The sequence below is a fragment of the Anabrus simplex genome, chromosome 12 (genome assembly GCF_040414725.1).
Source record: "Anabrus simplex isolate iqAnaSimp1 chromosome 12, ASM4041472v1, whole genome shotgun sequence".
Lineage (NCBI taxonomy): Eukaryota > Metazoa > Arthropoda > Insecta > Orthoptera > Tettigoniidae > Anabrus > Anabrus simplex.
In genome coordinates, this window is record NC_090276.1 from 74224961 (window position 1) to 74251956 (window position 26996).

Sequence of the window (26996 nt, forward strand, 5' to 3'; positions counted from 1 at the left end):
AGAGGCAGAACATTCCCGTTGAATCTCCAAGAAACTCACAGGTAAGCCGACCGACGAGAACACTAGTCCCTTCCAGGAAGTACCTTAAGGGGCTATCACAGACATGGCATGTAGCAATAAAATACCTACTGCTGAGCGAGTTGGCCTGCGTAGCTGTGAGCTTGCATTCGGTAGATGGTGGGTTCAAACCCTACCGTTAGGAGCCATGAAGGCAGTTTTCTGTGTGTGCGACATTAAACCATTAACAAAAAAAAACAACCTACTTCATTATTACTATTATTAATGCAGGGTTTTAGAACGAACTTACCCCTTGATCTTCTTTCAGGACATTTATGATCGTCAATCAGATGTATAACTTCATCACAGCTCGACAGCAACCAGAAATGATCAAGATCACTCCAAAGATTGAGGGAGATAAACTAACGTTAACTGCTCCTGGAATGGAACAGAGCGTCATGATCAACATCACCAGTCTGCTGACACACCCCAAGAGAAAAGCTAAGTAAGTTGAACATTAGTGAGCAATTGTTAAGGTGGAATTGGATAAGATAAATATCCTAAAAAGTCGTAAGCTCTCGTGTATCTGTACTCGAAAATTAATTCAAGAAAAAGAAACACATTTAAAAACATCTTATAGCCACAATATAACATTTGTAATTTTTTTAATAACTCAACTTCCTCGATAAGCTGATAAAAAATTGTTTACATGTGCTGCTTGTGAGTCAAATTTTGAATTCAAGATGATATTGATTTAGCTGTCTTAATACAGAGCAATGCAGTTAAGGCTGTACCCAATAATCTGTTTTGAACAGAAGATTTTGTTACTTTATTTATAGAATAAATTTGTTCTCACATATAGTAATAAACTTCATTGTTAGGTTCCGTATTGAGTTGAGACTATGCTTAAAGTAAATACAAAATTTTAATATTCCACCTTCTCAATACTAAAAAATCATTTGATGTTTTTACAAAAACATTACAATGACATTAAAAGGTACTAGTTTCGGTCCACTGTGGACCATCATCAGCCTAGCCAAATTACAACAGTAAAAGACATAGTGATAAAAATAGTATGGAGAAATGAGAGAGGATCTAGAAGGATGGGATGGTGGTGGAATGACAGATAAAAGTGAAAAAAAACGTATTTGCGAATAATGATAAAAGTAACAGAAGTGTTCACAATGACAAGTAAAATCTTGTGAAGTCACGTAAAAACTCTTGATGAGATAGTCTTTGGTTGGCAGTTGCTCCTCTGTTGCACGATTGACATATATAACTACGTATATGCTTCTAGAAAGTTGTAGATGTAAGTTCCACTTTTGCGTAGAGGGAAGAATTGTCCGATGAGACTAGCACAAGATTAAAATTGACAAAGTTGAACCTGTTCTATGGTGGAATTAAAGGCTTTCTGTGTTGAACAGAAGTAGTCTCAGTTCAATCGGGACCCCAATGAACCTGGGGAAAGAAGATAGTATTAACGCGGGTAATCGGGTAGAGAACAAGCGAGGCACCGGAAAATATAAACGATGACTCACCTTGCGCTGCGTGGAACAAACTTGCTGGATTGAATGCAACTTACGGAGTGAGCGTGGCGCGGAGTAGATCAGCAGGAAAAGGGTAGGTGAATGCGGAGGGGAGGAATGACGTAAGTGGTGGAGGGTGGGAGGGATGGGAAAGGTTCAAGGCGGGGTGGACGGGAGAGGAAGTGAAGGTGTTTGTACTGTCGGGGGACCCTTAATTGACTTAAAGAAAGTATTTTGAACGACCGATTTGTTTTTTCTGTAATAAGTAATGAAAAGGTCAAATAAAATGTTGGGTTTCTCAGTTATTTCGTTAAGGTTATAGTTGGCATTAAAGTATTGATCTAAATGAATGTAAAAGTTCTCTATTATATTGAGTAGAGGTCCTTTCTTAGCTATTTTGAGAATGTCCATGTCTGTTTCAATATTCGTGAATTTGTGGTTATAGTCGACCATATGTTGGCCGATAGCTGAAAATTTGTTGTATCTGACTGCATAGAAATGTTCTAAATATCTAATGTTGAAGCTCCGGCCGGTTTGCCCCACATCAGAAATATTAGAGCATGTATTACATTTAATCCTGTAGATGCCTGATTTTGTGTACCTATTTATTTTATTAACATGTGATGCCAACTATAACCTTAACGAAATAACTGAGAAACCCAATATTTTATTTGACCTTTTCATTACTTATTACAGAAAAAACAAATCGGTCGTTCAAAATTCTTTCTTTAAGTCAATTAAGGGTCCCCCGACAGTACAAACACCTTCACTTCCTCTTCCGTCCACCCCGCCTTGAACCTTTCCCATCCCTCCCACCCTCCACCACTTACGTCATTCCTCCCCTCCGCATTCACCTACCCTTTTCCTGCTGATCTACTCCGCGCCACGCTCTCTCCGTAAGTTGCATTCAATCCAGCAAGTTTGTTCCACGCAGCGCAAGGTGAGTCATCGTTTATATTTTCCGGTGCCTCGCTTGTTCTCTATCCGATTACCCGCGTTAATACTATCTTCTTTCCCCAGGTTCATTGGGGTCCCGATTGAACTGAGACTACTTCTGTTCAACACAGAAAGCCTTTAATTCCACCATAGAACAGGTTCAACTTTGTCAATTTTAATATGGTGCTAGTCTCATCGGACAATTCTTCCCTCTACGCAAAAGTGGAACTTACATCTACAACTTTCTAGAAGCATATACGTAGTTATATATGTCAATCGTGCAACAGAGGAGCAACTGCCAACCAAAGACTATCTCATCAAGAGTTTTTACGTGACTTCACAAGATTTTACTTGTCATTGTGAACACTTCTGTTACTTTTATCATTATTCGCAAATACGGTTTTTTTCGGTTTTATCTGTCATTCCACCACCATCCCATCCTTCTAGATCCTCTCTCATTTCTCCATACTATTTTTATCACTATGTCTTTTACTGTTGTAATTTGGCTAGGCTGATGATGGTCCACAGTGGACCGAAACTAGTACCTTTTAATGTCATTGTAATGTTTTTGTAAAAACATCAAATGATTTTTTAGTATTGAGAAGGTGGAATATTAAAATTTTGTATTTACTTTAAGCATAGTCTCACATACAGGTCGAGTCAAACATTCTATAAATGTTGACATCTACTGTAATTCGTGAAGTTTTTGAAAATGGTTACAGTATATGGAAATTCTTTGTAAAAGGGACCTACATTTTTGCGCTGGTCATATTTTTGTTTTGGTTCAAGATCACATTGGATTTTAATGAATTCACACTCCATTACTACAGGATCATCTTCAATGGACATTGAAGAAGCAAATAGTGTGTAAAAAATGTTAAGTTTTGTTTCAAACTTTTCACTCATTTGGAAATCTGACTCGACTTCCTTTAATGAGGACTGAAGCTTGCAAACATACTTGACCACATTTCCATGGGTAGCAATCTCTATACGCTGATAAAAATTTGGAAAATATCCTGATTCCCTTCTTTTCTTAGCTGGCTATTCAACTGACTCAACTAAAACATAAATGCATTGGTGTGATCCAAAAGAGTGGTAATCGATGTTTCACTCCCTTAAGTTACAAATTTAACATGTTTACATGTTCAGTTAAGCCTATTAAAAATGCCAAATCAGTCAACGAATGTGGGTGAGAAAGTTCAGGGACATTACGTTGCTCCAGTTTGGTAAATAGAGCTATCTCCTCCTGCAATGTAAATTTAAAAAAACGCTTTAGAAGCCTCCCATGTCTCAATCAACCCATAGTTGTAAAGTACGGAATATTACAGTGTTCACATTTCAGGTCAGCCGGAAAACTTTTAAATTGTCTGTGACTCAGTCCATGCGATCATGCAATTACACATCACTTCATTCAAATTTGCAGTCAGGCACAGAAATTTTCCTGGTGTATCAAGCAGTGTATGGCGGGAAATAATGGAGATTTTTATGAGCTAATTTTACCTTTTTTTAGACGTACTTAAAAATCTATACTCTTTCTCGTCACAATCTGTTGCGACTGACATGAATGAGTTATACATCAACCAAAGAGTGTCTAAGTATCGTTGAAGCGACTGAAGATATCTAGTCTTGTGGTTGTATCCTTCTATGGAACCTCTCTGTGATTTCAATACGTTTATCGGTGCTCTGGATAAATATGGCCAGCCGTGCTGTGTCGCTGCAAGGGATACTAATTGAAGCCATTTATTAAATGCACCTTCTGCTCCGAAGGGTCGTTTGGTCCTTCTTGACAGCGACTGCTCTAGGGATATTTCCTCAATGAAAGTCTGAAGAAATTCCCCATCACCGAGAAGTCGAACAGAATGAGCCAGCAGCAAAACAATTTTATATTTCAGGCAAATGGCAGTTTTGTTTCTTCCAAAGTACACCTACATAGAGATATATGTACATATAGGCTGTATCAGACCTCAGTGATGCTCTTCGTGTTCTGTTAACAACGATAGTGCAGTCAGACTGGTGGATATTTCCGGGCGCACCATTCAAATTGACGAACTTGTCGTACTTGCTGTGCCAGAGAGCCAACTGATGCTTGTTGCTGTACATTACAGGAGGGAAGTGGGAGACAGAGGTAATGCTCGTTCGTTTCCCACCCTCAGTAGGCAGTGTACAGTTTGTTCTGCACAAATCGACTACTATGCGAACCCCATACAAAGAGAAGATGAACTTGCACCTAAAATACAGACAGCTTTCCAGGTCATTCGCGACACACCACTCATCCTGAGCAAAGTCCGAAGGTCATTACTACACTGTTGTGAATTCTGCATCGAAGTAGGAGGGGAGTATACTGAACATCACCTGTAATCAAACCATTGGGCATATTGTTTACTTCGTTCAGTATTTCATTCCAATGTTGTGAGTGAAGGAACACACAATCATGGGGCGGCAGTGTTACATGTTTGAGTATGTTAAATAATAAAGAACGTTACTTCGCTCTTCATCTTTTCTTAATTTAGTAATCCATATTGCTTCCTCTCAGGTTTTACTTTCACCTTGTCGTTGGACTCCCATTCGATGTTTGTAACGAATGTCGTAGCGACAGCGAATGTGAATCAGACGGACCAAATCTGCTGAGTTTGCTCAAATTGTCGAGCGGAGAGGTCATGCTCGCTAGCGGAGTAGAACTTAAGTACACGACTACTTTTGTTCGACCGTAAATGGGGAATGCAGACCGCTAGTGCACATCCTTCTAAAGTCAGGGGCTTGGCTGATCTGCCTAAAACTTCTGAGCACCATATCCCTCATTCTACGAGATGACAAGCCAACAGTAGACCTTGTCATCCATTTATTGAGGAATATTGGTCCGTTTAATATTGGGAAATAGGCAAACATCTGTTTATGATTTTTCTTGATATTGAAGAGGCACATGACGGCATTGCAAAAGAGAAGATATGGGAATGACTGAGATAAAGGAATGTACCAGAGGAACTGGTGAGGAAAGTTCAGATGCTGTATGAGCACTGTACCAGCTGTGTGCAATTGAGTGACAGACATTCATCCCTGTTCCAGACCAAAAGTGGAGTCCAGCAAGGCAGTGCACTATACCAGCAAGTACAAACACTCCTCTGGGATCCCAAAGAACCAACAAAATCAAAGCTAGTGATATTCAGTCAGTACTTCATGCACTCAAAACCTCCACCCTCACTAAGAAAGTCTCGTCAAGGTTGCAGGCATCTGAGATGAAGTTCCTGAGGTCCACAATTCAAAAAACCTAACTAGACAAGTTAAGGAATGACATGGTTAGAAAGGAACTTGGGATTGAGACATCATTGTTATATTGGGTCAGCATGAGGTGCTTTGTGCATGTAATGAGGATGGAGTCAACAGGGACAGCTTATGTTAACTTGGAGAGACAAGAACCCACTGGATGGACATAGCAGGTCAAGGAAGGGCACTGGAGGACGTCGTTAACAACAGAACGTATCTCAATTAGACAGACTGGAAGAGGCTCGCCAACAGTACCCAGGAAACTGGAACTGTAAAACGATGATGATGATTAATCAAATTTTAGTGGTAAAAACTATTATAGTTATTTTTTAATCTTTGTGATACTATAAATGAATTTTGTTTTTAATATCTCTTTTTATGTAAATTATCTTGTTACTGCATTTGTGCCTACTAGTTTTACTTTTTAAATTTGATGTTAGCTTTTTAGATCTTTGTAACATATAAGACTTTTATTTTAAATCAATGCTTAGTGAGTTGTACTAAATTTTAATTCATACTTTATAATATATTTACAAAAAATAAGGTGGTGAGAATCAGATTCACAAATTTAAAAAAAAATCTTATCCTGCATGGTAGACTACATATTGATCTTAGTTAATGGGTAAATTTTAATCTAATCTGAACCATCATGGGCAGATGACCTAGTTGTTAGGACCCAGTGATCAAAACAGGGCAAAATTTGACTACTGCGTAGTATGATTATGTAATAAACAGTATTTTCTGCCCTATTGATAGTTAGCTTCGCTTTAGATGAATGATTGTCAGCCTGTTCACACTTGACCACATGTATTCACTGGACAGGGTCTGGAGGCAGATCGTGGAAGTCATAGACTGCGGAGATGAGGTTGCAGAATGGCTGGCTCGTTACATGTCTAATGGTCCCCACATTAAACCTCGACTCGTGTACTATCCTCGGCAGGAGGCGACACGTGACGTGCTGCCTGAATATAAAGTCTTCAAGTATTTGCATCGGAAGGATGTGGTAAGTTAACTGTCTTCCAGATCTTTTTTTTTTTTTTTTTTTTAAGATCTTGTTTAATATTCAATTGAAAGACGATAATCAGTTCCTGTTTCTAGTGCTCTCTTGGGACGGGTTGTGAAACAAGGACCACCATAGTTTCCTGTCTTTTCATTATTCTTTTCCTGCTTCCAATGTATCTTCTATCTTTTGTCGTCTCTCCTCAGTCAGTCTTCTCCCGTTCCCTCAAGTGCCTATACTGATACCGCTAGGATTTGATACACTGTATGCAGCTTCATGATAAAGCTGTAGTCTTCCGCTTTGGCCCTGGCCCCGTGAGAGCAGCTTTGCACTTCCGAAATGTGGTGGTGGATGTGATTGCATGCCATTTCAGTATCTATATAAACTGCTATGCCAGGCTTGTTCCTTTCCCAATATTACTCAAAAGCACAGGGAGATGGAGTGGCAGGCCACCCTCTCCCAAATAAGCTGAGAGCGATATAAAAGGAACTATCAAGGTATGGAAGACTTTGCTTCGGGCTTCTCAGAGAGAAGCAGTGGTATTATCTCGTCTTCAGATTGGTCACGGCATAGTAACGCACTCCTACATACTGAGGGTATGAACCCCCCCCCGGTTTGTTCTTGCGGTGGTCATCTAACCGTAGTACACATCCTTACGGAGTGCGTGGGCCTGGCCAATCTACAACTCCCGAATGCCATTTTCCTTATCCTACGAGATGACGAGTAGTCAGCATACCTCGTCATCTGCTTTATGAGGGATACTGGTCATTTTTTATCATGTGTAATAATGTCCTTTGTATTAGAGTATTTTTGTTAACTACCCTTTCATCCCATTGAATCTATTTTAGTTTGTGTTTGTGTATTTTAATGTGTTATTTTAATTTCTAACTTGAATGATACGTATCTCTGTACTTCGAGGCAATGCCTTATTCCATTGTAACCTATATGTTTTATAATTTTATTAGAAAATAAGGCATTGCGAATTGGACCCACTGATTGTTTTAATCTCATAATTATTTTTCATCATCATTTATTTTAAATTCTACTCTAGTGGATGTATTTAAATTTTAATTATTATGTCCTTTTGTCCAAACTAATGATAATTGACAGAGTAGCTGACAGGTCAATTAAGGGAAATGGAAATGGTAAATGACTGTATATACCTTGGGTCGACCATCTGTGATACTGGAAGTTCTGACAAAGAGATTAGGAGACGTATCACCTTAGGGCGCGTTGCCATGAGCAAACAGAGCAATCACAAACAGTACAAAGATTAGACTAGTTGATTCTCTTGTGTTCTGTGTCTTCGTTTATGGTTCCGAGACCTGGTCAAGGCAAGAGATAAGTACCGTATCGACGTCTTTCAGATGTGGTGTTGAAGAAGGATGCTCCATGTACCTTGGACGGTGCATCTATTATTCAAGAACTGAATATCTCCGAACGTCTCTCCTCTCGCGTCATAAAGAGAATCGTCCAATTCTTCGGACATATTGTAAGACAGGATAGTGAAAATCTGGAGAAGTGTATCATGAAAGGCAAAGTTGTCGGCAGAAGACCACGAGGAAGGACATCGAGCAGGTGGATTGATCAAGTTCTGCGTACCACCGGTCTGACTCTTCAGCAGGCTTTAAGAGAAGCTGAACATCGTCGAAGTTGGCGCCGCTTAATCCAGAATATTGTGTGAAGTCAAATGGGGTCACGACGCTCAGCAATGAGTTACACGACTTATGATGATGTCCTTTTGTTCCATCTCATACCATTAGGGGCCAATGACCTAGCTGTTAGTCCTCTTTAAACAACAAACACCATCATCATTATTTCTCAAAAGTTCCTGGTTACAGAGGTGAGATCCACAGTTGATCTGAATAGTTTTTATAATAATTGGAACAGCTGTGGAGCAAAGTATTTTGTGAAATATAAAGTTTCCATTAGTTTATCTCTTGCACACAGCTATGATGTATCATGTCTATTAACCTGGGTCTTGAAACTATCTGTTTCTTTCAGGGAGCTCTCCCAGATGCCTCCTCGTACAACATGATCGTTCAAGAATCTGTGGACGATCTCAACACGCGGCTCACCGAGCCAGTCACGCCTCTCACTTTCAGACCCAACTTTGTTATTCGTGGACCAAAAGCGTTCGACGAAGATACTTGGGACTATGTCCGTATTGGGGATGTGATCTTCAGGAACGTGATGCCGTGCACAAGGTGAGGCGCTCGCACCTAGCGTAGAGTGGCTAAATATTCTGTATAATAATCATTATAAAATATCAAAGCCATCTTAGTAAGTGTGCTGATATGACGTTATGTGATTAATTATAATGATAAATATTCTTTAATACAACGATTATAAGTATCACTTTGTTGCAGGTGCATCCTAACTACAGTCAACCCTGAGACTGGTGTCAAGGATCACACGATGGAGCCTGTCAAGACTTTGAAAACGTAAGTAACTGTTGGTGGAACTCTTTTAAGGTCTTCCCATATATGTTCAGCCCCTGTGTGTTTGGTCATTAGGTCAGCTTGAATTCAGTCGGAGACTTCGAGACAAAACTGCCAAAAAATGAAGACGTTATGTATGAATATGGAACTACAAGTCACTTTCAGGAAGCATTTTAGACACCATTCTGTCGCTTATTGTGAGAGCTCTAGTGAATAACCGTAAAACCTTGTTAAGACGTTTCTGCAGGGGACAAGGAACAAGGACATATTAAGTGAGAAAACGTGCTACTAAATATACGAATAAAAACTATCGAACAGGGATATGGAAACACTAGATACAATTTTTTCTGACATGAGGGCATTTTACGTCATGTATCCACAGGAACAGGGGAAGATATATCTATCATTTGTAAAGATCAGAGGAAAGAATTATAAGGTGTGAAAAACATGAGAGAACAAATATGGAAACCTTTTCCCAGGGGAAACAAGTGCACTGAAAGGTGTGAAAAGCACCAGACAACAAACATGTGCATGTGGACCAATAAAAATATCACACTCTCTCTCTCTCTAAAGTAGCCTTTTATTTCGGAGCACTGGGTTATTAAGCATTATTTTCTGGTCACATTCTTAGATAATGATTTGGAAGGTTATACTCGACCATGTACGACTGTGAGAAACAATTTTGGCCGCCATTTTGAATCCGACAAAACTTTGACCAACTAGAGTGATCGAGTCAAAACTCGAAGGTGCGAGTTCAATATTCACAACCTCTGCGCACTTTAAGATGAGGACGCCAGTCCGCTTTCTGACAGGTTTTAATTTTGTCTTCATTAGTAAGTTATTTCATAACGTTTTCCGTATTCATAACTAGGCTATCACGTGACAAATATTCGCTACACTTCACTGTACTATTGAACACAAAATATATTTCTAACTTCTGAATGGAATGCAAAATACAAGCACAAAGAGGCTCACTTTGTTATTCAGCAATCTCACTGCTAACCAGCAAGCAAAACTGAACATTCCTGAGGCTAACGGCCTGCTCCCCGAAGGTGCAACTTATGCTGTGAAGTTCAGGATTTTAAGGCCTTTTTCCGTAATCACGCAACTGTGGCAACGGCTCTTACCTCAGTTGGAAATCGCATTCCTTTCACAAGGGATGACAAAATAACACTTTCAGGGCTAGGAAAAATATGATCATCCTAAGCGGTAATAGTGATTTATGTGATGCAATAAGTGAGGTATTTTTTATACAGATTTAATACGATGAGAATTGGGACTTTGAGTTCACGACATGTCAAGTGGGAAAACGTGTTAATGAGGAACGGATTAACGAGGTTTCTCGTTTAATTATTTATACTGTCCAGCTCCATGGCTAAATGGTTAGTGCGCTGGCCTTTGGTCACAGGGGTCGCGGGTTTGATTCCCGGCAGGGTCGGGAATTGTAACGATAGGTGGTTAATTTCGGTGGCACGGGGGCTGGGTGTATGTGACGTCTTCATCATCATTCCATCCTCATAACAATGTGCAGGTCGCCTATGGGTGTCAAATCAAAAGACCTGCATCTGGCGAGCCAAACTTGTCCTCGGACACTCCCGGCACTAAAAGCCATACGCCATTTCATTTCATTTACCCTGAGCCAGATCAAATTCTGATGGAAGAAGGGACTTGTTTCATTGACGTAGCATAATATTCTTGTGAATTCCTTGTGCAATTCATTAAGCTGTTCAAGTCATCTCCAGATGTCCAGGAAATTAAAGACTGTGCATACACAGCAGTAGGAAGTTTCTGGTCCTTGTCATTTTGCAGCAGATAGTTATTTATGGGGTGGGAACGATTCTATCATGACTGTTTCCCTTTGCAATATTCACTTTTACTGTCTGAAGGGGTTTGCGGCATGTTTCCACATCCATCCTTAAAATGTTATTCCAATCAGTGGATGAGGAGTAGGCTAGTACGGAATGCTCCGGTTGTCAGCCTAACTGCTCTGTGGTCTATGGTGTTTAAAAAGTTTAAATTCAGTTCTTGATGCTGAACCATACTGCCGCTCTACCCTAGGCAGTGTAGGATAGAACTGTAGGTAACAGCACTGCACAAAGTGCCGCTTGTTAAGTTTCTTGGTGCGGGCCACCTTCAGCTGACGAACGTGGGGCTGCCACGTTAGTCTCTTATCAAAATGGAGACCCAAAAATCTGCTGGTGTCTACCACAGTTCTGGTGCTCTGTTTCAGGACAATATACGTTACCTCGTGCCTGTAGATTTACTGGCACATAAAAGAACTCCTGCAGAACGAAATTCCAGCACCTCAGTGTCCCTACAAACTATAATAGTAGTTAGTCGGACGTAAAGCAAATAACATTATTATTAAACTTGACGTCCTTTGTTTATATACAGGTAGTTCAGCATATCAGTTTGTGGACAGAAGGACAATGGACTCGGATGAAGAGGATTTGGCCTTTGTTATTGCCGCTGTTGCTTCTTACAAGATCTTGAGAAGGAAGGAGAGGAGAATGTGGGTACGACAATATCTCAATAAAAGGCACAATGTGATGACATTCTGAATGAGCTAAAAGTAGAAGACAGGTTTGGATTTTAAAACTTTCTGAGAATTTTCTGAGCATGATTTTAATGTAGTTTTGGAAAAAAATGTTTCTTACCATAAGAAAGGAGGACACACAGTTACGAGCAGCTATTCCACCTCACCTACGTCTTGGGATAACTCTGCATTTTCGACTTTTCTGAAGTTTTTGCAATTCTCGACTATACTAGAAGTGGAGGGAGGCTAGTTTTTTTTCAATGCACTCGTGGGAAGATAAAGTTGGAATTCAAGAGGACAAATTGGGGCAAATATTTGTTTATAGGAAGGGGGGTTAGGGATTGGAATACCTTGCCAAGGGAGATGTTCAATAAATTTCCATTTTCTTTGTAATCATTTAAGAAAAGGCTAGGAAAACAACAGATAGGGAATCTGCCACCTGGGCGACTGCCCTAAATGCAGATCAGTAGTGATTGATTGATGATTGAACTCGCAATTATAATTTCGAGTTCCTGGAAACTGTCGGCTTTCCTCACTTTATGTTGATGAGACATTCCACAAAGAAGGTCCTTGTATTATATCATTTATTAAGTCCAGAGTGATCTCTTTGCTCCACTCCATTTCTGACTAAAATTTTTAGTATAGTGCAGAGAGAAGGACACACATACACGTACTGTATTTGTAGCTTGTAACTATAATCCTACTTTTTTTTTCCCCACGAGAAACACGTCATTTATGCTATCTGCTGGCATGGAAACAGCAGGAAAGTTGCCGAAGCTGTGCCAACATCTCGTGAACAACGAACTGCCAAGTTTTCCACTTGGAGCGGAAAACACGCCAACATGTTAAAAGTGTTAACCAGTATTCGGGAGATAGTAGGTTCGAACCCCACTGTCGGCAGCTCTGAAGATGGTTTTCCGTGGTTTCCCATTTTCACACCAGGCAAATGCTGGGGCTGTACCTTAATTAAGGCCACAGCTGCTTCCTTCCAGTCCCATCGTCGCCGTAAGTCCTATCTGTGTCGGTGCGATGTAAAGCAAATAGCAAAAGAAAAAAAAAGTGTTAACCTCAGCATTCTGAGTTAACATGAAAAGTTAATTGGGAGACTCAGTGACAACATACATGTCAATTCTAACATGTCCAATTTAACATGTTGGTGTTAAATGTTAATTGGTGGAGACAGGCCAGAGGATATATATATTTATAAGCATACCTCAGTGTTATAAATATTAGCTGTCAAAGACGATCAACAAAAGTGTTATTTTATCCAAATGAAGTTTTAAGAAAATAAAGGGATATCCTCACCCTATTAAACAGCATATGGAGTGAAGGAGAGCTATCTAAATGGCTATGGAAGTTTTAATACCACGCCATGTAAAGATCCAAAGCTTGTGGACAGCTGTAGGCCAATATGCCTTGCAAATGGCCTTTCTGAAAGGATGGTGAACCAATGACCTGTGTGGGCCTTGGCAGAGTGTGATCTCTGGTGTAGTTTCTGCTCTCATCGGCCTGCTGCCAATCACCTGGTTGCACTGAAGAGCATCAATCAAGAGGCTTTTCTTCAGAAGAAGCACTTAATCGATGTATTCTTCGAGCTGGAAAAAGTTTACAATACTACCTGGCAGTATGGGATTATCTCCACCCTACAGTCTAGATGCATGGCTAAATGGTTAGTGTGCTGGCCTTTGGACACAGGGGTCCCGGATGTGATTCCCGGAAGGGTCAGGAATTTTAACCATAATTCGTTAATTCCGCTGGCACGGGGGCTGGGTGTGTGTGTCGTCTTCATATTGTTCTCATCACGATGGGCAGGTCGCCTACGGGCATCAAATCAAAAAGACCTACATGTCCTCGGACACTCCCGGCACTAAAAGCCATACGCCATTTTATTTTCCACCCTACACCAGTGAGGATTTTGGGGAAATTTGGCAGACATTTATTGAGAATTTCATGTCCCTCCGTCTATTCCGAGTTTGAGTAGGGAGGGCATGGTCTCAATATTACATTCAAGAAAATGAATTACCACAGGGATCTGTACCGAGTGCCACGCTGTTTGCAGTCATTTTCAATGTAGTTGCAGTCGTTCTGTAACTGTATGTAGCAGATCTAGACCTACATTTCACCTCAGGAAGGATTGCGGTTGCCAAGAGACAACTACAGCACTTATAAGTAACACCCTTCTGTCAACATCAGCCTGTGCATCCTGAAACAGAGTGCCAGAACTGTGGTAAGCACCAGCATGCTAACCATTTAGCCATGGAGCCCGACATTTTGCTGATAAATGGTATTGTCAAATGTGAAATAATTGTTATTCAAAACCAATAGAGATGAAATCTTGAATTTCTAGTGGGCTCAGGCCACTGTGTTTATTTAAATTGTTGTGAATAATGGGTCAATTTTTTAAAAATCGGGATGCTTGGGTACATGTTAACAATATCAAAGGAGTGGAGAGAATAGTTGGGTGATTACAAACATGATTTAGTTTTTCAACCAATTCATTAGTTTTCTTAATGGAATTCCCAGACAAAAAAAATGGTAATTTCTCTTGAGGATTAAAAAAAAAATTAAACACCACTCGCAGTATAGCCCCAGCTCCTTTATAGAGAAAATCATTAATAAACATAAACACCAACCTTCAACCACTTTAACAAAAGAAAAACTCACATTTATTTTTACCTACTTTTACATTTAATAATAAACAAATGTACCAAATCACAGACATATTTAAAAAGCAAGACATCGAAATAGCCTTCAAAACTTGTAACACAATATCAACCCTATTAATCATAACAATAAGTTCACCAAGTCAGGTGTTTATAGACTCAATTGTAATAATTGTAACGTATCTTATGCTGGTCAAACAAATAGGAGCTTCCATACAAGATACTTAGAGCATGTTAACACCCTGATATCAACACACTAATATCAACCAACACATGAAAATTCACAAAGTTATAAAAAAAGGTTCCTTGTTCCATATTACAGAAAACTGTTTCATCCATCTGGAACAGTTTTTCACTCCTAACTTCAATCTAAATGAAATTTCAGAGAAATCAAATGTTTTCTTTGACCTTTTAATTCCTCTCTTTAGTAATCATGCCTCAGAAAGAAAGAATTCTTTCCTGTATAATCTCTTTAGCCGGCCCCATGGTGTAGGGGTAGCGTGCCTGCCTCTCACCCGGAGGCCCCGGGTTTTATTCCCGGCCAGGTCAGGGATTTTTACCTAGACCTGAGGGCTGGTTCGAGGTCCACTCAGCCTACGTGATTAGAATTGAGGAGCTATCTGACGGTGAGATAGCGGCCCCGGTCTAGAAAGCCAAGAATGACGGCTGAGAGGATTTGTCGTGCTGACCACACGACACCTCGTAATCTGCAGGTCTTCGGGCTGAGCAGCGGTCGCTTGGTAGGCCAAGGCCCTTCAAGGGCTGTAGTGCCATGGGGTTTATAATCTCTTTAAATACCCCTCTCAACAGCAGTCTTTTTTTCTTCATCCTTCAGCCCCACCTTAGACACCCCTTCTCCCCTCCCTCCCTATCTACTCCTTTCTTTACATTGCCTGTGGAACAACTCTAATTAGGGTCTTACCAGTGACTTATGCATCCTCTCTTTTACATTCTCACTACAAACCATAAATACCCTCATAACTAGGAGGCAGATTCCTATGACCTATAAATGCATGAAATATGCATTTACAGGATGACCTAAAAAACATAAAAATATGACCTATAAACTTCAAAATATGACTTTATGAATACCATCTACATTACATACAGAAACAGTTTTGTTACAGATTGCAGTTAATGTAGAGTTTAAATAGTTTTAATTCTTCAAAATCTTTAACTCAAAAATTGACTATAATGATGAATAGTTGATGAACTCCTAGGCAAGGACGGACACAAACACTACAGTTACTGCTCAATATTTAATCAGTTTTACGCTGTACACAAAGTACCTGTTATGTGAACAAAGCTTTCATACCTGATCTAGCCTCCATTATCAGGACTGCTTGGAGAAAATTCCTGAAAATCTGCAGATGAAGGGTTTCCACAAAGAATGTCACTTATTCCATGCAGGTACAAAAGTCCCCTATTCTTTTCTGGTACATTTTCTAATTTTCTACACATCCTAGATGCTAGGTACTGTTCCTTTCGCATGCTCATGCAATTTACAGAATATCACTCCATCTGTACTGAATTTTTCACCGAACTTTGAAACAAAACTTTGCAACTTTTCACTAACTGAGACTTTTGTTTTACGCATATTGAAAGCAACTGAATGACTGAAGCTCCCTCAATAACCAAGGTCATTCAGTGTGTTGAAGGAGGAAATGGGAAGGGAGAACGAGAGAGGTATGAACATTGTCAAATAACAGCAGAATTGCCTCTGCTTCCATGTAAACTATCTCCTGTGGTTTTCAGAAACTGACCCAACCAGCAAACAGTAGCTCTTACCTGCTAGAAACATTCCATACACTACATTTCAATAGTTCTTCAGTAGAAGTATTTTCTAGTCCATGCTGAAAAATACTTTCTAGAGCTTACTCTGATGTTTATAAAACAAAATTACAATGAAAATTACCAAAATATGGCGTTATGATATTTTGTTCAAAATATGCCACGAAACAAGAAAAAAAGCCTAAATATTCATTTATGTATCCAGTAAAACCTCGTTTAATTTTGATTATCATGGTTGGAAATGTGTTGAAAATCCAAGACTATATGATATAATGTAAAAGAAAATGACTTGTCACAGAAATCCATCCCCAACTTGTAACCATATGAAGAGATCTGTAATCCTTATTTATAACATTGTTAATGTGATTACCCCAATGATGATCTTTCCTTATATTAATGCCAGGTATTTACAGCAGTCCCTATCAAGTACATTCACTCCCTTAACACAGTAATTATAACAGAAGGGACTTTTCCTTGGGCTGAAGCTTAAACTTGTCGTTATGTTTATCCTTTCGTGTTCTTTGCATATTTGAATTGATTTGACTGTTGTTTTGTTCCTTTCCATGACTTGGAATTTTACTCGATATGAACAGGTCGAATGTTGAATACGCCATGTATTTAGAAGCACATTTCGTGCCTGTTGCAGGTACCGCCAGATAACTGATGCCAAACTCAAGCGTTGGGTTGGAGAGTCTCCTTGTATGGGACTTCATTTGGTTCTCTGCACTGGTGGCTCTGTCAAAGTTGGAGACGAAGTGTATGTTGGTGTGAATTAGACTCCGCCAGAAGATAACTTCTTTACTTCAAGTTTGGGTGCATTAGGTGTGTGATCCAGTGGATCAGTTCACTCTTTGTCATGTAATAACAACTTGGGATAGGTCAACGTACTGATTTTCAAGGATCAGACTGCAGAGGATGTGCCAGTATGAGTCCAGTGAATGTAACTTCAGTTAGGGCATTTCAGCCGAGAACCAGCCATGCAGTGTTCATACAAGAGTTGTCTCACAACATCCATTCAAGGGAGGTGTGCACATCTGTCCTTGGCGAGTTAATTTTTGAACGAGTGCCTCACGTGAGGCTCAGTATAGGTTTACTCTGACTGTTGCTATTTCTTAATCGATGCCTCTTGGCATAGGCCAGAACAAAACGTAGCTTCGACTGAAGTCTGTCTCCTGTGATAGATGACATTTGAAGCATGGCTGGTTGAATCTTGTGAAACGTGCTACTCATGGGGTCAGGGGTGCTGGAATGGCTCCAGTGAGGAAAGCAATGGCAAACCACCTCAATTCTTATTGTGCCATGTTCACCACATTATGGTGCTGTTGTTGGTTTCTGGAGTTTCCGTTTAACTGCACAACCTTTGAGGATCCAACTAGCCTCCAACAACGTACATTTACTACCACATGAGTATTTATGACTTCTGTTAACTCATTAACTCATTAACGTGCCAAGAAAGATTTCTAGGTGTGAAAGTTCCTGGTCATACAGTAATTCAAGCTCTTTATAATAAATTTCAGGCTACAAGAAGAAATCAGACAGAGAACGTTGAGTTCTCACCAAAGATAAATTTGATCACATAGGTCATTGTTTGGAAAATTCTCCAATAGATCCCTGAGTAATCTTTCACAAAAATTAGCAGTTTCTTATACCCGTCTGTGAGAGGCTACTAAACTGCGGTAAGTTATCTACAGGGAAACTGACAACACGTGAACCACGGTGAGTGAGTATTGAATAGGAGGACACATTATATTTCCTTTGTAAAATGATGTATGTGAGCACAATGAAGGCAGGCAGTTTCAGCATCTCCTTTTATAAGATTGCTAAGTTCTTAATATTGCTGTATGGTTGAACCACCGCCGTCAACACACCGACAAGGCAAGCCCCACATGGCTGGTTCTTCGAATGCACTTGCTGTATTTTGGTCAGTAATACTTTTTTTATTGGATAATGCCACCATAGTCCCTGTTGCTTCCCTGCCTTTCATGTAGTCGAGTAATTTTTGACAAGTCTCATGCCTCTTGAGGCTTGCCATGAATGTTGCTTCAACACTTAAACTTTCTGAACTTTAAACTCCAACAGCTACCTGTGGAGTTGGATCCATGGCTCACAATATATTCCACGTGCTTTTTGACGTCTAGACTTTCAAGACCATTAGGCATTTGTCATGGATGTGATGATAGAGCTCAATAGCTTCAGAGTGCAGCCAGTATCCAGTATTCGGGAGATAGTGGGTTCGAACCCTCGGCCTCTCACCGTTGCGTTCCGAGGTTCAAATCCTGGTCACTCCATGTGAGATTTGTGCTGGACAAAGCGGAGGCAGGACAGGTTTTTCTCCGGGCACTTCGGTTTTCCTTGTCATCTTTCATTCCAGCAACACTCTCCAATATTTCGTTCCATTAATCATTGCCCCAGAGGAGTGCGATAGGCTTCGGCAGCCGGCACAATTCCCATCCTCGCCACTAGAACGGGGTTTCATTCATTCATTCCATTCCCGACCTGGTCAAATGACTGAAATCAGGCTGTGGATGGATTTTCAGTGTGTTCGAACCCCACTGTCGGCAACCCTGAAGATGGTTTTCTCTGGTTTCCCATTTTCATACCAGGCAAATGCTGGGGCTGAACCTTAATTAAGGCTACAGCCGCTTCCTTCCCCATTTCTAGGCCTTTCCTGTCCCATCATCGCCATAAGGTATATCTGTCTCGGTGCAACGCAAGTCAACTTGTAAAAAAACAAAAAACGGGTGTGATGAAAGAAATATGCTCAACAAACTATCTATTAGTAATTATTTTATGAACTAAAACTGGGTCCAACTTTAAAAAAAAAAACTGGAATATTTCCAATTGATGTTATGCCTGTGTTCATTTGTCAAGCCTCTGCCAATATATCATAAAAGGTAAAGACATGGCAACATCATCCACCTAAAGCAGAACTTCTCAACAGGTGTGCTGCACAACTTCAGAATTTCTGTGATACTGTTAGTAACAGCATTGAAATAAATTTCATTTTACATTTATTTTCAAAAAGAAATGAGAGACATGAATTGAAAAGCTTGGACTGACTGGTTAATGCCTTACAATAAAAGATTTGTGGTATTAATGAGAAACTTGGACATTACATAAAATAAGCTTCATGGTCCATATCGCACTTAAACAGATTCACAATTAAGTATTTTTTATTTTCCACCTTGTCGATACACTAAATTGCTTAAGGCAACTTGTTGGTTAAAAGTGGTACATATTTCGTATAATATCAACATTTTCAGCCACATAACACTGTTTAGATGAAACATTCATATATCGTCTCGTGTTAATTTTAAGGACACTTCCTCTAAAACATTGATACTTTGTCGATATGTGTCGAATGTTTAATCTAAACAGTGTTATGTGGCTGAAGATGTTGATAATATACGAAACATGTACCACTTTTAACCAATAAGTTGCCTTAAGCAATTTCGTGTATCGACAAGGTGGAAAATAAAAAATACTTAGTTGTGAAACTTGGACATGTCACAACTTACACAATTTGTAGTGGAAGTGAAGACACATATATACATTTCCTTTCCAAGTGACAGAAGTCTCTGTCACGTAAATGTTCCCTCTTATTTCCCTCTATACATCTCTTATGACACATTTGGAATTGATTGATTTTAATTTTTGTTATCTCCAGGTTCTCTGATGGTCTTAGCTTCAAGTGTTCTTGATTTAATAATCGGGTACATACAGTAGAACTTCAACTAACCAAGGTTCTGTCTTATCTGAGCCCAACAAAAAATTAATTAAATAAGAATCATGTTTGCACTAGCACCCGACAATTGAATTGTTTCATGGCTTGAGTCTAACCGCTCTCTTCTATTCATTATCAGACTGAAAGTGCAAAATTATATTGTTTCGTGGCTTGATATATCAGTACTGTCATCTCTGTCATTGGAAGATAAGCTTAATGCTATTAAACTGTTAGATCATGATGAAACCTTTATAAATGTGACTAGTTATTTAGGTGTTGGGAAAAGTGTTTGAAACGGAAGAGGCTGGAAAATGAAGAAAGGGTATCCCAATGTACACAAATGACAGGAGGAAAACATAACACAAAAGAGAAAAACAATGAAAAATAGTGAGTACATGCAGACATCGGAGATGGTGATTTTGTGGTTTCAGCAGATGAGAGGAAAGGGAAATTTTTTATCTGGGCCAATGTTGCAAGCAATGTCAGTGGATTTTTTAAAGTGTTTCAACAACAGAGAACAAGATTTCATTGCTGGCATAGGCTGGCTCGATCATCATTACGATCAAAAAGACACTGCTCAACACAAGACGACATGATCATGCTGTGATACGGTGCCAGCAAAGCAAAGCAGCATAATCAAAGTAAGTTACTATACATTGTTACACGTTTGTTGATTTTTTAAATGTATGTTTATAATATTTTAAACTGCCAGAAGTTCATATTAACCTGATCTGTTAATTCTATTTAGTCCTGTGAGGTACTTTAAGGCAGAAACAGGTTCCAAGAAGGACATTCCAGGAAACATTAATGAACAAGGGAAGTGTATGATGTGATTTATGCCAGGAGATCCAACCAGTGTTGTTGCTCAGTTGGCACCACCCGGAGGACACGTGTAGGGAAATTTCAGGTAAAACCTACGGACGTTGAGCAACGTTGTCCCCGCAATCAGAAGTGTAGACTCTGAGTCTTAGGAATATCGGGGAGGCCATACATAGCGTCTATCTTCTCCTTGACTACCGTGGTATTGGTGGCAAGTCAACCAAAATGGCTGACACTTAAGGCAAAGAATGTAAACCTATACCGGTATATCAAGTTTCTCTCTTTGTGGTGTTATCTATGGATCGAATGCATGCAAAAACAATATGGCTGATACTTAGGGCACGACAGTAAGAAATATTTATGCCTAAAATAGGTGATAAACGATCATAAACTCTCTAGTTAACACTAACACACACTAAACACTTAACGCAGTGTCAAAAATACTGCCTAAAAACCACAAACGGAGCATAGTTCTAATGTATAGATGGAGATAAGACGCACAGAAACTACACTTGATCTTAAGTCATGGCCTACCTAAGTTTCAAAGAACATCTTAGCAGAACTGCCGCCAAATTCAGAACCAGAAATAATATCCTACAGAAACTGTGCGGCACTACGTGGGGGTCAACAGCTTCTGTACTTCGGACTTCTGCCCTAGTTTATCCCGTGGCTGAATATTGTGCTCCAATCTGGATAAACAGTGCTCATGTTAAGCTTGTTGATACTCAGCTCAACCAAACCATGCATTTAATATCAGGGACAATCACATGTATTCCAACATATTGGCTGCCATCATTAAGTCACATACCACCTCCATCCGTGAGAAGAGAACAAGCACTTATCAAGGTGTACAATAATATGTGCAACAATTCTTCTCTTCCTGTACATCTTGACCTCCCTGTTATTAACAGGAAGATACTTCGCTCTCGCCACCCTCCATTGAATACCGCAAGGAAGCTTGCTGAAAGTAATTTCAACATGATTGACAGCTGGAAGCAATTATGGAAGACCTCTGCAACACCAGAACAGCAAGCTATGCCATGCATCACATCTAAGCCACCAGGTTTTGAGCTCGCCAGAAAAATTTGGTGTCCTCTAAACCGAATCAGAACTAAGTGTGGTAGATGTGCAGACTCCCTTTATAAATGGAAGAAAATTCCATCTCCCAAGTGTAGTTGTGGTGCTGAAAGACAAACTGTTCAGCATATTATCTAAGAATGCCCTCTATCAGCCTTCTCAGGAGATCCAGCCGAGTTCCTGATGGCTACTCAAAACGGTGTAAATTATATTAGAGATACCAATCTGACATTTTGACTTAATGTGTTCAGACGTGAAAATAATTTTAAAATACTTTTATTGTGATGTGATTGTAAACCATACGATAAATAAATAAGGGGAGTGTGTATGTGAGGATCTAAAAAGGCAGAAGTATTCAGTCAGCAGGATGTAAAGATTGTTGGTTACAAGGATAATGTCCAGATAGGGGATGTGAGTAATACTAAAGAAGTATTAAAATTTACCTATGATAAAAAAAAAAAATAAAGAGAGAGAAAAAGAAATTATATGCATAATGTAAATGCAGGGAGTGTTAAGTCATTTGATTGAAAGCAGAGTCCTCTGCTGCGTAGGTAAGTTTGTCTGCTGGACAGAATAACTTAAATGGTAGAACACTGGTCTCATAGGGCCCAAGTTGGCAGGTTAGATCCTGGCTATGTCCAGTGTGGTACTTGAATGTGCTCAAATATGCCAGCCTCGATTGGCACTTGAAAGAACGCCTGCGGAACCAAAATTCCCGCACCTCAGTGTTTACAAAAAATAGAATTAGTCAGTGGGACCAGTAACATTATTATGAAGTTTCTGTTTAATCAAATGCTACATTTGAAACTTCATAATCTAAAGTAACAATGCTGAACAATCATCACATCATCTACAGGACGAGTGTCTCCTCTATGGCAAACTGCAGGAAGGTGACTGGTCCGATACTTTTTGTTACATCAAGGATGGGAATCACTTTGAGCTACTGCTGTGATCTTTATTGCCCAGCCCAGCCTGCAAATTGCATTATGAAAAGATCTATGCACCCACTGTTCAAACTGACATATGTTTTGAGTGTTAGTTAGGACTGACAGTTGTGATACAGGTCTGGTCTTAGTAGCATACAGCCATACATGAGTGCAAAAACGATAGTGAACTGTGCTATACATTTTGGCTTTACATCCTTGGTTTTTGCCCTCTAAGAGAAAAGACTCGCCCTGTATAGAGAATGAAAGCAAACTCTTATAATACTCACGAGTTTTATTGAGCACTGGCATTACGGGGAAGTGGTGACAAGGAACGGAGAGGAGTGGGGGAGTGTCATTCTGATGTTAATTTCCACAATAACTGCCAACCAAAGAGAGCGAAAAATGGAGAAAGGTTGTAAATCCAGCTCAGTCTGCACAATACTTACTTAATACATGCATGTTCACTTTGTGTGTAAATGAAGAAAAAAATAATTAGTAGGCAAATGTAAAGAAGTGCTGTGTCTGCCTTCCATGCACTATGAGGTTCCGAGAAACGTTTCCCGTCATGTATCAAAAATGCTCATAGGAAATCATTATTATGCACTATATTATTTTACTCCTCCAGTTGAAGTCTAAAATTATTAAGAAATTAAGGTGATATGAGTAAACATTTGCTATATGATGCCACATTCGATCCTGTGTTTAGGAAAATGAAATGTTTGTACCAACATTGTGGCAACTCCAACCACTACTCTTATACCTTCATCTCCTTCACACAATATACATAACATTTGTTTGAGCGCCAGTTGCTTTTTAAATAAAAACAACAAAATTTGGATTTCCACAATTGAGGATTGTACATGGAACTGGAATCACTTATTATAAAAAACTGAGTTTATGACTATAATTTACGTCACAATGAACAAGCATTGACGTCTTTTAATTTAACAAAAAAATATATCTAGTGAGATTTGCGGTAATATGAAAAAGAAAATTTAATCTAAACAAAAAAAACTATTGGCATGAACTTGAAGTGAGATGTGATATCGCCGCTGATTACATTCTTCTTCATGTTATGAATGCATAACATGTCTGATGCTTTAATTACCTGATGTCTGCATACACCGCTGTTGAATTTGAAATTCCTGGGAAAACCTATGAGCTGAAGTCGGGAGCCGTCTGCTGTTATCTTCTTATATAACAAGGAGTTGGCCTACATACCATGTACGCGTGTAGGGAGCTCCAATGTAATTACATCCACTCAATATATTATAAGAAATTGGAAAATATTATTGAAACATCTTGTGAAGTCCATCCTCACAAGAAGATGATGTTTCTTTATCAGCATAGTACCCGTCTCTGCTCGGATACAACCACCACTTGTAGACCTCCTCGATTATTACTTCATCAAACACAACTCTTAGCTCTGACCATCACTCTAAGACCACTTCTTCCATTTGATACATCTGACTGATACCTATGATCTGATACCTCTCACCACCGTCGCATCGACTTTTATAACCTCGCGATGACGACTCATCTTCCTACTCTCTGTTCATCCCTTCCACCTGAACATACAGTAGCTGGCGAATACTGACACTTGGTCGCAATCACGTGTCCACGCACTGATGTCATCAGTCATGTGTCGTATAAGCGTACCCAAGCGTATTACAGTGACTATGCGGCATGAGTCACCGGAAAACCTACTTGCACATAACATTCTCAGTTAAACATAGCCTCGATTGCAAAATACTCTGCCAACACATCTGCCTAGAGTTACAAGCCACAGAATGACTATATCAAACCAACAAATCTCACTTACTAATATACAGCATAATTACAAACATATTCACTTAACCTATGATTCAATACAATAATATGCGTGATACCTAATTATTACAGTCTAAATGATGAGAAACAGAATATAAAATCTACTGAATCGGGTTAATAATGATAACAACAACAACAACAACAACAACAATAATAATAATAATAATAATAATAATAATAATAATAATAATAATAATAATAATAATAAATACTGAATGGAATCTGTAACCCTGTTGTACGGTTACAACATGACAATCTCACACTTCACTTTCCTGCCTTCACTGTGCATATTTGTACGAGTACCTTTCCACGGAGGAGTTCGGAGCTCCTGAGGTACATTACATCATCGTTATTTTACATAGAACTGTTTTAACTTCATCACATTAAATGTAGTGACTTCATCTCGTAATGATTCAACATGTACTTTTTAATTTATAAATACCATATGAGTGTGAATTTTATCCATGTTTTGTAACTTCCAGTATATTAATTAATTCTAGGCAGTTGAAGAGGCCTAATTTGGCTGAAACATGTCCTGTAATTTTAAGATGCTTCTACAATTTTGAATTGTAAATAAACTTATAAGTATTGACTAGGTGGAACCAATATACTAATTTTGTAATTTATATAACATACTGTCAATATGGCTCCAAAATAAAATTTATTTCATGCAATTGTGCTGCATCTGCTATATTGACTTAATCATTTCAAAATAAGCACTGAAAACAGCCCGAGTCACCTGAAAACAACATACTAAGGTCGTAATATTGAAAGAAGCATTCTGACATTTCTTAGAGGGAGGTCCGTTTAGTTTCAGCCTGGGTGGAAATAAGGGAGTAGGGGGTATGGTTGCCATGGAAACGTGGGTTGGTCTCACGGAAGGTGAGATGGATAGATCGAATCAAGAATGAAGAATCGAATTGGCGAGAGGAGATCGATTTGGTTAAATTGGCAATGCTTCTCCCTCCAGTCCTATCTGTTAGAATGCTTCTTTTAATATTACAGACATAGTATGACAAGCATGTCAAGCCTGAGAGCTTTGTAGAAAAACAAAGATATTTAAACTGATTAGCTTTATCTAGGTCTTGCCTGGGCCAAAAAGACGTCCACAATATAATATGGTAAAGAACATATTGAAACATTTTTTTGCAAGAGACAAAGGTTGAAGATTTTGAGATTATGAAGTTTACCAAGAAGTGGTTAGCTATTTTCCATGATTGTGTTTCTGGGGAACAGTATTGTGATCCGCTCAAAATTGTAGTGTATTACATCTCTGTTGCTCGCCACAGTGTGGATACACAGAGGGTATTTTGTGCCCCATACACAGAAGAAACAAACCAGTTAACAATAATGTCTGTAAATGCAATACAATATGAAACATGTAAGTTGCGAGTTTCATAGGGTACGTCAAAATCCAACCAAGTTCTTTTCTTCTATTTTTAGCTCTGACGAGTACGAGTGGTATATATGCTTACTGCATTATAAACACACATTTGTGTAGCAATACATCTTCTCCTCATTAAATGAAGTTTGTACAAACATATTAATGTAATTTTCTTAGGATAAATGCTTCCTGATATCAGCTGTACTAATAGGTCAATGATATCCTATTTTTGGATTCCAGGATTATGGTAACCTTACCTGTGTGTACAATTTTTGAATGTAAGATATGTGGCTATGCATTAAGGGTACTATACATCCAGGATTACCCCGGGCAATCCTCTATTATCTTTGCTTTCGTGGATAATGCCCACTTAAATCATCAATATTAAAGCGTCGTCTACTATAATGTAATTTGGTTGATATATTTTTATTTGTACCAAATAGTAGAATCATTAACCAATACCCGTATGCTGTTGATATGTTTAACATTTAAAAGAAGGAGCTGAACATTAAAGAATACTGAAGGTGAGATGGATAGATCAAATCAAGAATGAAGATACTGAATCGAATTGGTGAGAGGAGATCGATTTGGTTAAATTTGACCAGAAGAGACAGAATGATAGGACACATCTTAAGACACCCAGGACATGTGCAGTTGGTTTTTGAGGGAATTGTAGGCGGTAAGAACGGTAGGGGTAGACCAAGATATGAATATGACAAGCAGATTAAAGCACATGTTATGTAGCAGATACGTAGAAATGAAAAGGTTAGCACAGGATAGGGCGGCATGGAGGGCTGCATCAAACCGTTTATGGACTGATGTCTCAAACAACAACAACACTGAACAATTAGTATGATTCAGTTTACTCCTGGATTGAGGCTGAATTCACCAGTTGTTAGCAGCTGGAATATTCTTTAATTAACATGGCAGTGTTATAATGGGAAGACAGAAATGAGTATTTAGTAAACTGAAAGGGGAATATAAGTTTTAAACTCCGGGGAAAGTGAAGTGGCGTGCCACATAAAGTAGGCAGTAAGTAGCTTGACGTCTTCCAATATTACCTGCCATTTCAAATCCCCAGAGGT

General features: G+C 39.2%; 1 protein-coding gene across 3 annotated transcripts in view; it reads left to right on the plus strand.

Moving 5' to 3' along the window:
• The window catches only part of LOC136884284 (mitochondrial amidoxime reducing component 2), a 65639-nt gene extending 38949 nt beyond the window's left edge, over positions 1-26690 (plus strand). Inside the window, exons 3-8 of one of the 3 annotated variants that reach the window (XM_067156353.2) lie at positions 326-502; positions 6543-6723; positions 8725-8927; positions 9090-9164; positions 16798-16973; positions 25971-26690. In XM_067156353.2, the coding sequence (XP_067012454.2) occupies positions 326-502; positions 6543-6723; positions 8725-8927; positions 9090-9164; positions 16798-16927 (766 nt within the window). In that variant the 3' untranslated portion in view covers positions 16928-16973; positions 25971-26690. Of the gene's footprint in view, positions 1-325; positions 503-6542; positions 6724-8724; positions 8928-9089; positions 9165-16797; positions 18081-19818; positions 22238-25970 lie in introns of those variants that run through there. The other 2 variants (XM_067156352.2, XM_067156351.2) reach the window with 2 other exon arrangements.
• Positions 26691-26996: the final 306 nt, after the last annotated feature.